This window comes from Mauremys mutica, chromosome 23 (assembly GCF_020497125.1).
Source record: "Mauremys mutica isolate MM-2020 ecotype Southern chromosome 23, ASM2049712v1, whole genome shotgun sequence".
Taxonomy (NCBI): domain Eukaryota; kingdom Metazoa; phylum Chordata; order Testudines; family Geoemydidae; genus Mauremys; species Mauremys mutica.
This window is the reverse complement of record NC_059094.1, coordinates 15,890,632-15,902,707: the sequence shown is the minus strand read 5'-3', so window position 1 is coordinate 15,902,707 and position 12,076 is coordinate 15,890,632. Positions and strand designations below refer to the sequence as shown.

The following is a 12,076-nucleotide window of genomic DNA, read 5'->3' as shown; positions in this document are numbered from 1 at the left end:
GGTTGGTTCCCTGTGGGATCTGGGGTCCACAGGGCAGCGTTTGCAGCACCTGTCTGACTGCACAGCAGAGCCTGCAGCACCGTGCACGCTGTTGGACAGCCAAGCAGCTGCGCTGCAGCCTTCCCCCAAAGCAGAGATCTGCTAGCGCAGGGAGCCCTGGGGCAAGGCTCCGGGCAGCAACATGACCGCCAAGTCCCTGGTGGCTTAGCAAGGCTGCAGGCCTAGGAACCTAGCCACCATCTGGGCACCTTGGGGTCATCTCATGGGGTTCCTCTGCTTGCTTTGGGGCAGGGCTGCTTCAGCCCCAGCCTGGTCACAGGGCTGAGGAGGGGTGGGGAATGGGGAGCCCCGGTCTATTCCAAGGGGCAGTGCCCACAAAGCAGGGGCAGCTGTGCCACCATCTCCCTCCGAGAAGCTTTGGAGCGGACAGGGCCAACGATCCCTCCCTCCAGGGCGGGGAAGGGGCAGAGGAAGCAGGAGGGTCTCACCTGATCTCCTTTCTCCCCAGAGTTGCCCTGAGCGCCGCGCTCTCCTCTCGGACCCTGGGGCAGAGACAGGACAAAGCAGAAGGGCTGTAATTTCTGTGCCGCTGGTGCTCCCGAGACAGGCAGGAGAACCGGGGCCAGCCCAGCCAGACATCCAGGGCTCTTCCTTCGCAATGCGCTCGAGCACCCTCCTCCCTCCCTGCCTGTCAGCCAAGTGCCGATCCACAGGCACCAGTGGGGGCAGGACGGCTCAGCAGACAGATCTTAGCTGTGAACTTACCGCTGGCCCCACAGGACCTGGGACGCCATCGGAACCAGGGGGGCCCTGGGGAGACAGCAAGGGAACAGGAATCAGCGGTGCTGCCCGGGGAGGGAGGGATACTTACTGCGTCACGGGCGAGCCTGCTGGCAGCAGCCCTGGTTTTAGCGGAGGGTCCGGGGGGCAGCTCAGCTCAGCTCTGGCCCCTTCGGCGGGTCTCAGTGAGCTCCTGCAGGTGCAGCCATGAGGCTGCCTGGTGAGATGTGGTATGGGCGCCATTAGCCTGGATTGTTTCTCTCGGGGTAGCACCCAGATGCCCCTGTCAGGATCCAGGCCCCAGTGCTCCCACCCCATCCCGCTGCCTTGCTTCCCCCAGGGAAAGCCGGGGACCCATCCCTGGAGGTATTTGCTGGAGTTGAGCGATGAACTTACGTAGCGCAGGCCTGTGGCTTGACAGGGCCACATCGCCCATTGTGTCTGGGGCTGCAGGCTGCCCCCCACCCCCCAATCCAAGAGGCTGCGTCTGCCCAATCTCCCTGCTGCATGTTCTCAGTCGTAGCCTTATGGGGATGGGGGTGGATGCCCCGTGGAAGCAAATACAACCCAGCAGCACCCCCAAGCCCAGCCACCAGGCTCCTCTCCTAGCTGGGGGGATGGATTCCCTTCACCCCCATCGAATGGCGAGCGGCAAATGGCCCAGAGGCATCGAGTTGGCACAGGGTCAGGTCCGTGGCACTTACCAATTCCCCTTTCTCTCCGGGGGGTCCCAAGTAGCCTCGTTCTCCCTTGATGCCCTGGGGAAGAAGGTGGGGGAATGAGATGAGCTTTGCACAGCAGCTGCAGGGGCAGGGGCTGGTAGCCGGTGGGGAGGTAGCTGACGGTGGAAGAGGGGAACCATCTTGGTGGTGGCTAACGTGTGGGCCTGTGGGACCTTCCTCTGCTAATTTGCACCTCACCAGTGCCTCTTTCTTGGCAGGGGTGTGGCAAGTTCTAGTGACTCCCAGGGCCCGTGACCCCCAGTGCAGAGTCCCTCCCCTCTGCACTGCTTGATCGTACCCTCCTTCCCAACACGGCAGGCAGGCCACGCTCGGCTGTCTCGCCTCTCCGCCAGGGGTCTCCACTCCCAGCTGCATGTACCGCCCAGCACCCCCCGCTCTCAGCACCGTCGGGCCTATGAATTTACCCTCTTGGTGAGCTCGGCTGGAGGAAGCCAGTGAAAGTGCATCAAATGTCACAATCCCCGATAACAACAAATGCTGACAGGAAAAAGGTGCAACAGCGAGACAGAGTGAACTGGTCCGAACAAAGAGAACTCAAGGGCTGTGTTATAATCATGCCTGGTAAACAAGACAAGTGTGGGGCCGGAAATCAATGGGCTCAAATTGGTGTAAAAAATGAGGTCTAACTGGTGGACAAAATAACGAGGGGACTGGCTATTCCAGCCACCCCTTCTGGGTCCTTAAAGAGAGACTTTGGGAAGAAAAATTGGACGGGAGCAAACGTCACCATCACAGCTGCCACCTTCCCCAACCCTCTCCTGGGACCCTGGACCTTTTTCACTCCAATCCTGAGAGCTGTCCTGACCAGACCGGGCAGAGAGGGACCCAGCCGGGGGGGTGAGACTTTGGGCTTGCCTCCGGTGGAGCCTTGCATCAGCAAAGCTGCACCAATGCAGCGTTTCTGAAGATGCTCCCAGCTGACGAGAGAAGCCCTCCCACCGACATAGCTCTGTCTGCACCAGCGATCGGGTCGGGAGAACTGGGTTGCTCAGGGGGTTCAGATTATTCACACCCTGAGCGACCGAAGTCATTCTGTAGTGTAGACCAGTGCTAAGTCCCCCACCACCCGGCTGTCCTTTACCTTCCCCACCTAAAATCTTGCCTTCTCTTTCCTAGCCCTCTCCTTTTGCCTTCTGTCTAATCAGTGTCTGGCGTAGCTGGCCAAGGCTGTATACTTTGCAACACCGCTGTGAGCCTGCAACCAGGAAGAGGCAGCTCAAAGCAATGCCCTGAACAGCCTGATGCTGGGACACGCTTGCCAGGGCTCGGCGTGGCTGATAGACCGTGTCACGTGCCTGTGATTTCCAGCAGGGAGGTTGCAAGCGAGAGTCAACACCGGCGCCGTAAGCTGGATTTTCTCTCGGTGTTTTTCTCTCTCCCCTCTTGCGTGTGTTCTGTTTTGTCGTCTAGGAAACGGGCTCAGGCTTTAAGAGCAGCAGCAAGGCCAAGCGCTCCCGCGTCTCTTCCCCCCAGAGCAGAGTTCATAGCTCTGACGCTCTCTAAGAGGCGCGGGGGGAGGGGGGGATGCTTCTAAACACGATCTCCAGCTAAAGGGAACAAGTAACTCGCCTTCCTCCTCTGCTGTATCCTTAAGGCAAGGTGCTGGCAGGCTGAGGACTCTGCGTACCAACCCCCGAGCCGTGTTGAACTCTGGTGGACAGTGACTGGGCGACCTTAATCCCCATGTCCCAGATATTCCATCTAAACACAACGGTACTCACGTGCAGCCCGGGGGGGCCCATTGCACCAGGGTAGCCGGGTTGACCGGGAGGGCCCTGAAGAGAACAAGATTGGGGATCAGACAGGCCAGGCTCAAGGTTTAGGCTCCTGCACCCCGTGCTACGCACTGGCGCCTCTTTCTGCTGGGCCGGCCTGGTGCGCATGGATGTAAACCACCCGCTAATGCGTTGGTCTGGCAGGCAAATGTGCCCAGCCCCTGCTGCCACCAAGCTGGGGCCAGGCAGCCAAGGCAGGTCCCTCTGGGGCAGAGCTGGGATCATTGGCCAGAGAGCCTGGCAGCAGAACGTGGGGCAGCAGGACCTCAGGTTCCAGCTCTGTCCATGTCGCAGCCCCTCTGAACCGCGGTGTCGTCTCCCCCTCATACAGTGACGGGGGGGGGGGGGGGCTTCTCCAGCAGGAAACCAGCATCCTGCTAGCCCCTCTCCCCCATGGGGCAGCAAAACCCACTGGCACTCGGGGAGTCGGCAGCCAGGTCTATCACTCACCAGTTCCCCTTTCGCGCCGGTGAGCCCAGGTAGTCCGCGCTCGCCCTGGAGACCCTTTGGAGAGAAAACATGAGGTTCTGCCGGGGCATTTCCACCCTGAACCCCATTCCCACCTTGCCGGTGGCACGACCAGCTGCACGCAGCACGGCAGGGCCGCAGAGGGCGGGATGGCGCAACCAGACATGAACACAGCTCCCACTCCCGGAGCCGAGTGCTTCAGTTCACACTCCCTCCATTGCCACTGGAAGCTCTAAGGGCTATCGGCACTGTGAAAACTTGTCCTGCCACCTAGCCGCAGGGCTGGCTTTTCCGAGCCGGCCCCGCCTCCAGGGAGCCTCGGAATATCGCCACCCCGCTAGCTGGCTCCGGCACTTCGTAGGCCGAGGGGCAGCGCCTGCATTTGTCTGAAGGCACAAAGGCCAGGGGAGCCTAGAGAAAGCTGGGTTGAAGATGAGCCCCGCCCTGCACCTCAGCAGGCATCTCGTCCGGGGGGCTCAACGGGTCGGATCCCCAGCCACGGTGGGGATCAGCCCAGCTCCGTCGCCTTCAGTAGAACCCTGTCGATTTGCAGCAACTGGGGACGTCCGCGCACATGGCTGGGTAGACGCACCCTGGCTGGGAGACAGCGGCTTACCTGGCCCATCTCCAAAGGAACAGAGGCAACCGTCTTGGATGCTGCGATTCCTGAAACCCACCCCACCCCCCCGGCCCCTCACCCCAAACGCTCCTCCCAGACGTGACCTCCCAGCACAGGCCGGCGCTGACTGGCCGACACGTTGGAAGGCAGCTCCTCGGCAGCCCTGCTTTCTGAAGCGGGTTCTTTGGACCATGGTGGACGGGTGCTGCATATCCCTTCAGTACGGGGGGGACTTGGGGCTAGCAGGGGGCACGAAGCTGGGCAGGGAAAGTCTTGCCCTACAGATGGCTCATCGCTGCTGGTAGCCCATGAGCAGAAGCTACGGCTGCCCGCTCCCTGGGACCTCCCTCACACCCAAGGGCCCCCAGTCGCCTTTCCCCTCCCGCCGCGTCCCCAGGTGAAGCACACGAGCGTGCGCACGGGACGGGACGCGCCACCCCCAGCGCGCGGGAAACAGACGAGAAACACACGAGTTCTCGCTGAGCGTTCCAAGGCATGACTGACAGGTGAAGCTATGGAGTGGGAGGGGCTAAGTAGGCCCCACCCAGGCCCCGCCCCTGGTCCCTACAGTTTCCAGGTGAACCTGGGCGGGGATCGGCATAGCAACAAGGAGCGACTAGGATGGGGGTTAGTTTCGGTTACATGGCACCTACGTGGTGGAAAGTGATGCTGTTTCATAGGACACACCGGTGAGGACGTGAACACTGCGTAGCAATCACACAGACAGACCGTGGGGTTACTGTGACATTAGTGGAAGATGCCAGATATGAGATTAGGACATGAATGACGGTGGGGGATGAGCCCTGTGAGAAAAACCACAGTTCAAGCGCTATCTCCCCGGCCTGGCAACTGAGACTCAGCAGGGGCTTGGGGAGTGGGGCACAGGAGGATCCATTCATTTTGAGTGCAGGATTGGGGCTTTGCTGAGAGAGATCCTGCGCACTCAGCCGGGCGCTGAGGCAGGAGGAAGAGGAGACGAGAGAGAGAATGAAGAGAAAGGAGAAAAAAAGTGGAATCGATTCAATTTTTTTCTCGACTGAATCTGATCTAGCACCATGGGGCCCTGGACCAGAATGTCTAGTGTGTGGCAGCAGGTTCCAGCCAGCCACGTTCACACCCTGGCTTGCCGTGCACCGTCTCTGTGCGGACAAGCCCTGGGTCAGAGCAGCTCCGTTGGAGTGACACGAGGTTTTCATGTGGATTGCAGAAGCAGCTCCAAGGCCCAGCAGAGATCAAAGGCCCCACGGTGCCGGGTGCTGCACAGACACACAGTGAGAGACAGTCCCAGCCCCAAGGAGCTCACAACTGAAGCAGCCAAAGGGGAGGAGAATGGAAGAATCATGCCCATTTTACAGATGGGGAACTGAGGCCCAGAGAGATTCCAAGGTCAACCAGGAGGTCTGGGTCAGAGCTAGGAAATGAACGCAGGGCTCCCAAGTCCCAAGCCAGTTGCCTGAGCCACAAGGCTAGATTTACACCGGCTGAGAAGCTGGCTCCACTGAGTTCAATGGAGTTACTCCTGATTTACTCCCATGTAAATGGGAGGAGAATCAGGCCCACTGAGAGGGAGATGAGTGGCAAGGAAAGGAGAGATGAGGACAGGAGGGATGCAGAGGTGACAGGGCAGGAGATTAACCAAAATGAGGCTCCTCCTCCCGGGGCCCGGGGGAGTCTCTGACTCGGGGGACCGGTGTGCATGGGGCCTGGCTGGGTGATCAGGCGCAGAGCCCGGAGGAGAGGAATGGAGGGGAACAAAGCCAAACAAGCGTCAGCGACAAAGGACCGCACAGAGCACGTGCAGTGCTGGGTTCTTACAGGCAATCCGGGTGCGCCAGGCGTTCCAGGAAAACCTGGAGGGCCCTGAGGGAAGAAACAGTGAGATCACACCTTGGAAATCACAGTCAGGAGGCTGGCGGGGCTGGGCCTGGGGCTGGTGGGGATAGGACCCTCAGCAGAGCAGCCAAGGGGCTGGGTTTCCCGACACCGGCTTGTTTCACACTCTTGTTCCGAGCGGGATCTCTCCTCTTCTGGTTTCCGGAACAGCTCAGCAGACTCACCCATCCTTCCCTGCCAATGGCACCTTTGCCCCCATCTATAGAAGGCAGCTCTGTCCAGAAGCGCTTACCCCCCTCCGCCCCTCACCGTGGCCTCAGGGCTGGCCTGGGATTCGCTGCTGGGTTGGCAGAAGGCCTGGCCACTCTGCCGTGCTCAGCCATTCCCAGCCCAGGCTCTCGGGGGGAAATCCAGGCTCGCTGAAGTCAGTGGGGATTTGGCCATTGACTGCAGTGGGGTTAGGATTTCAGCCTGGGATTTTCGGAGGGGCCACGGAGCAGTAGTGAGTCCCCATCGCGCAGCGATCTGTCATCCCAGGGCTCACCGCCCCAACACAGGGAGCGACAGGTAACTCTTCTCTGGAGCGTGCTCCCAGCACGCTCAGCACACAGCTGTCCCATACGGAGCAGGACGGGGCCAGGAAGGGGCAGCACCCCGCCCTACGTACAAAGAGCAGGAGAACCCCAAGTCTACAGAGTATGCTCTTTGCAAGAGTTACTCACAGTCGGTCCAGCGGGCCCTGGAGATCCTCTCATCCCTGGTGGGCCCTACAAAGAGACCGGCACAGAGTTAGATGCTTGAGACAGGAGCCGTAAAGCAGAGCATCACGCCTGGCCATTGCAATGGGTGTGGGAGGTCAAGACAGAGCCCGGAGAGGAGCGTGTATTACAGCTCCCTTCTGTGCCTGAGCCACAGAGATTGTGAGCCTGCTACAGCCGCCAGCTCATGCTTGTAGGTCGGGAGCTTCCCCGGTTCAATCCCCGTCACAAATTCACATAACGAGCAGGTGGAGACCCCAGCGACTGCTGTCACGAGAGACGGGAAATACCGAACAGAGCAAAGGGGGAGATTGAACGGCGCCGGTTCCCACTGGTCGGGAAGAGCAGAGTTCAGCTCCAGGACCTGGAGATCAGTGGGCTGGAGCTGGGGCCGGCTCTGGCCTGAGGGGTTCTGCCCTGCGCCCCAGGCTCTCCCTGGGGGGATGCAGCGAGGGGCGGGAAGGAGGCGATGCTGGTGAGGGAGGGTATCTAAGGGCCATGCTGTGGGGACGGAAATCTCAATCAATCGCTAGAAATGTCACCCATGAACTGCAGCTCTCAGGGGGCCAAAGCCGGGGAGTTGGAAACCTGCCGTCCGGTGGAGCCGACCCAAATGCTGGACGTACCTGTTCCCCCCTCTCTCCAGGTAAGCCAGGCATCCCCGGCAGCCCAGGCCCTCCAACACAGTCACCGTCGCTTTCCGCTTGGTCACCCTGGGGGGGGGAAGACGAGACCCATTTCAGGAGACGCTTCTGATCAATCCGCCCCTTCCCAGGCCACAAAACTCAGCAAGCCGCCCAGCTGAACCAAGCCAACGTGTTCCTGGCCGTCACACGCAGAGAGTGGAGGCTGGCCCCTCGAAAACCCTGTCTGCCCCGGCCGGCTGTAAAACTGCCCCGGAGCCTCGTCGTGCTCGGGGAACCGCTGTCCGAGTAACGTGGCTGCCCGTCGTGTGCTCTGGGCAGGCGAGTCCCCCATGCTGCGCCCCCGCCAGTCCCAACGCCCTGTCGTTAGACAGCCAAGGTGTGGATTCATCCGGCGGGGTTCTCGGGTCACCAGGGAACAGAGCGGTCTCTCCTCCCCATGACCATCTCCGAGTTCGCGGGTCTCTACTCACCCGGGGCTCCTCCGCTCTCGGGAACTGAGCGAAGCACTGAAAGAGGAAGAGACGCAGAGAGTTTATTCCTGCTGGGGTTTGCTCCACGTTCCTGCCTCGCCTGGGGAAGAGGCGCTGTGGGGCTGGCAGTGTCCCCGGTGGAGGCATGGAGAAAAGGGAAGCATCTTCTGATCAGCTAGAGGGGGACCCTGCTAGGTACTGGGGAGACACCTTGGAGGACTGGGCCCATACAGCACAGATCCGGTTTCCACAGTGCAGGGTAACCCCCACCCCCACCACCCACACTCCTTCAGAGACTTTGTGCCCCCACCGATCTAGTGCCAAGTGAGCCAAGGGTCAGCATCAGCGAGCGCCATTTGGATTTCGTGCCCGTGTTGCACTGGTGGCACAATGGGCAGTTCCAGGGAGAACGGGGTGTGCAAGGGGGCATGAACCAGGAGCTGCACAAGGCTGGGGGTAGGCGAGGGGGTACTGGGTGCAGGTGGGGATTATGCACCCGGGCATGTCCCTGCATTGGACAGATGTTTATCTGTGCAAGAGGGAGCTTAAGAACATACGTGCCAGTGTGGACAGGAGACGCGTGTGCACACGTGTGCATGGGGCCGTGCCGCTGGGTGTGCGGAGCTATGCATCCACGGGGTGGGGCCGTTGTGCCAGTGGGTGTGAGAGTGCTCGGGGGTGTAATGCACTCCGGGACCTGGCTGCCATCGAGGCATGGAGATTTCCCTGTGTGAGAGTCCCGCCGGACAGTGGCTAATTGCCAAGTACCCGCCGCAGGAGGTGGTGGTTGGGTACTCACCCGTGCACAGTTGTCTATGCCGGGGGCACCGGGCATGCCCTGGTCACCCTTCTCCCCTTTGACTCCGCTGGGCTTGTGGGAGCCAGTCTGCACCTGGGCACAATCCCCGCAGATGTTCTAGCAAGAGAGGGGGAGAGCAGGGCTTGCACGAGGTGGGATCTGCCCAGCGGCCAGCTGGCTCAGTGCATTGACTATTGTTTGCCTCACGACGGGGCCGACGGGGAGATTGGGTCCCCACGAAGCTAGGTGCTGCACAGGCAGAGCGATACAACAGCCCCACCTCATGGAGCTTATGAAGATGGAATTGTGTCACCCTCTAGTGGCCAGCCCATGTGACTACAACAGCCTCCTGCGGAGCGGCTGCAGTCTCTGGATCAGAGCAGGCTCCCTCGGGCTCTGACAGGGCCCAGCGCCAGATGCTACAGGAGGAGCATCCGCCCGCCCGGGGTAACCTGCTGCCTAGCCCCTGTGAGCCAGAGGCTGGCTCAGGCCCGGATGTGCCGCCTGCGGCTACCGCTGCCTCTGCTCCTTGGCGCACTTACCTTGAGCACCTCGATGTTCCTCTCCGCTACGACGGCGAGCGGCCCCTGCAAAGACACACACAGAAAGAGAGGGCAACCCCTGGGAAACGATCCTTATCGCCGGAGGCTCATCTTGCTCAGGGCGACCGCCAAAGCGATGAAAAGCATGGTGGGTAACAGGCTGTACGTTAACATGTGCTCTGCCTGGGAGGACTTAGGCGCTTGGGAAATAACTCGGCAAGAGCTACCAGCGGAAGAGCGCTAAGCACACACCTGGGGCAGACGGAGACACGGACACATCAGCTCCTATACCTACCACATCTCCTGCTGGCCCAGGCAGTCCTGGCAAACCATTGTGTCCTGGGACGCCCTAAAGCCAAGGAGAGAGCTTGAATATTCAAATCCTTCTGCACGGCCGTCTCCTGACACCCTGCTGCCTTCTCCCACGCTCGCTCTTCTGTCCCCTCCACCTAGCGCTGCTCTTGGAAGGTTCTGGGGCCCAAACTTGGTCCTGCCTTAGAGGTGCTCTGATCGGACACCACTGACACTCAGCTCTGTGCAGCTGTAGCTCTCAAAGAGCTTTACCCAGGAAGGGCCGTGTCATTCTCCTTGTTTTTACAGACAGGGAAACCGAGGCACAGACAAGCGAAAGTGATGTGGCCCAGCAGCAGGGCCGGGAATAGAACCCAGGTCTCCTAACTCCCCGCCCAGGACTCATTGTGGAGGGGGGAGTTTTTCAGAAACTAACCATCCTGGGGCAAATACTGTAGGGCTTTATTATTACACACAGTTCTAAAGTGCCCATCGCTGAAGCCTCAGGGCCCCGCTGAGGCAAAACCCTCAGTGACTGTAGCGGGATTGGTGCCTGAGTGGGGACTGAAAGCTGCAGCACTGGGGTTGGTTTTTAAATGTACCATTTCACGGTCAAGAAATAACACTCTTTTTTGTGGGATCTACAAACACACACGCTGGCTAGGCCGCAGAACTGCACGAAGATGCTGTTCCCTGAGCTGGACTCATGCCGGTAGCACTGACACGGACGTTTAGGCAAGACAACGGTGCTACATGAACGGCTGGGGATCCCTCGTCGATCGCGGCTCCAGTCCAAGGGACAGGGAATAGTCTCTTTAAGGCTGAAGAGGTTTGCACGGAAGAGGGCAAGGTCTCCCTTAGGCTGGGAGGCTGCGAAATACCAGTCGCCGGACGGCTACAGGGACTCGGCTCCCCTCTGAGTTCGATGGAGGTTGCCTTGGGCCTCTCTGGGTTGCCTCAGCTGGGCCGGCCAGCGACCAGCCCAGCACACGGGCATTACTTTTAACCACTGACAATGAAAGGTCCCGGAAAGGTGCGGCGAGCAGCTCTAACTGGAGAGCGCTCGGCCAGATTGGCTAAGGAGCCTTGGTGTGGGCAGGGGGCCGTCAGCGTTCTCTGGCGCCCGCCAAGGCAGGGGTCCCGGAGAGATACGAGGGGGTTAGAAATAGCCCAAAGGGGCTGGCGGGAGGGTTATGGGATGCCCTGATCAGAGCAGCTGGGCTCCCCGAGGGTCTGGGGGTGACTGGAGATCACCCACACGCCTACATGGCCAGGCCTGCTCCCGCCGCAGGCAACTGAAGCTTCACCATCAGCCCCCAAGGGAGCAGGATCGGGGCCTCGACTTGCTCCCAGCCGTGTCCTGCAATAGAGAGCCCCCCCCATTCCCTTCGCCCCCACTCACCTGCCTCCCCGGAGCTCCTGGGGGGCCCGGCGGGCCTGGGACACCTGGCGGACCCTGCAACACCCCAAAGCAAACAGAGAGAGGGGCGGTTAGGAGGGTGCGGGGCGAGCGGGCGCAGGGGAGCCAGGCTGCCGCGCGGACAGAGAGGAAAGCGCACACACCTGCGGGCCAGGCTCAGGCTGCCAGGATGTCCCGATCCACAGTCCTGGGGCTCCCTGCGAGTCCAAGAGAAGGGGAGAGCGTTTAGCCAAGGCCAAGCAGAGCCCAGGGCGCAGGTGTCACAGCTCCACCTGCCCAGCCACCGAGGCAGGAAAGCAGCTGGGCGGCGGGGGAGGGCAGCGCAGGATGTGGGGGCAGGGGGCCTGCCCTAGACCATCACCCAGCTGGAGAAGGAGGCCAGGAATAGGCAGACTCAGGGCTTACCGGCATCCCCGAGTAGTTGGGGTCCACGCGGGGGCCAGGCTGGCAGGTGCATTCGCCGGGGTCCCCCTGAAAACACAAGAACAATCAGCACTGGGAGCCCCCGGGCTGGGGGCCGGCGGGGGGCAGGGCGGTCAGAGCTGGGAGCCCCCGGGGGGCAGGGCGGTCAGAGCTGGGAGCCCCCGGGCTGGGGGCCGGCGGGGGGCAGGGCGGTCAGAGCTGGGAGCCCCCGGGCTGGGGGCCGGCGGGGGGCAGGGCGGTCAGAGCTGGGAGCCCCCGGGCTGGGGGCCGGCGGGGGGCAGGGCGGTCAGTGCTGGGAGCCCCCGGGCTGGGGGCCGGCGGGGGGCAGGGCGGTCAGAGCTGGGAGCCCCCGGGCTGGGGGCCGGCGGGGGGCAGGGCGGTCAGAGCTGGGAGCCCCCTGGCTGGGGGCCGGCGGGGGGCAGGGCGGTCAGAGCTGGGAGCCCCCGGGGGGGGGGCCGGCGGGGGGCAGGGCGGTCAGAGCTGGGAGCCCCCGGGCTGGGGGCCGGCG

The 12,076-nt window shown here is 61.7% G+C and overlaps 1 protein-coding gene across 5 annotated transcripts in view; it reads right to left on the bottom strand.

Moving 5' to 3' along the window:
* COL16A1 (collagen type XVI alpha 1 chain) overlaps positions 1-12,076 on the bottom strand; it is a 148,054-nt gene that overhangs the window by 14,124 nt on the left and 121,854 nt on the right. For 3 of the 5 annotated variants that reach the window (XM_044998125.1, XM_044998122.1, XM_044998126.1), the window contains exons 40-54: positions 11,551-11,616; positions 11,289-11,342; positions 11,128-11,181; positions 9,730-9,783; positions 9,435-9,479; positions 8,893-9,009; positions 8,094-8,129; positions 7,603-7,689; positions 6,941-6,985; positions 6,201-6,245; positions 3,749-3,802; positions 3,245-3,298; positions 1,485-1,538; positions 766-810; positions 489-542 (exon numbers count right to left, since the gene is read on the bottom strand). In XM_044998125.1, coding sequence (XP_044854060.1) covers positions 489-542; positions 766-810; positions 1,485-1,538; positions 3,245-3,298; positions 3,749-3,802; positions 6,201-6,245; positions 6,941-6,985; positions 7,603-7,689; positions 8,094-8,129; positions 8,893-9,009; positions 9,435-9,479; positions 9,730-9,783; positions 11,128-11,181; positions 11,289-11,342; positions 11,551-11,616 — 864 coding nt within the window. The remainder of the gene's footprint in view (positions 1-488; positions 543-765; positions 811-1,484; positions 1,539-3,244; positions 3,299-3,748; positions 3,803-6,200; positions 6,246-6,940; positions 6,986-7,602; positions 7,690-8,093; positions 8,130-8,892; positions 9,010-9,434; positions 9,480-9,729; positions 9,784-11,127; positions 11,182-11,288; positions 11,343-11,550; positions 11,617-12,076) is intronic. The other 2 variants (XM_044998123.1, XM_044998124.1) reach the window with 2 other exon arrangements.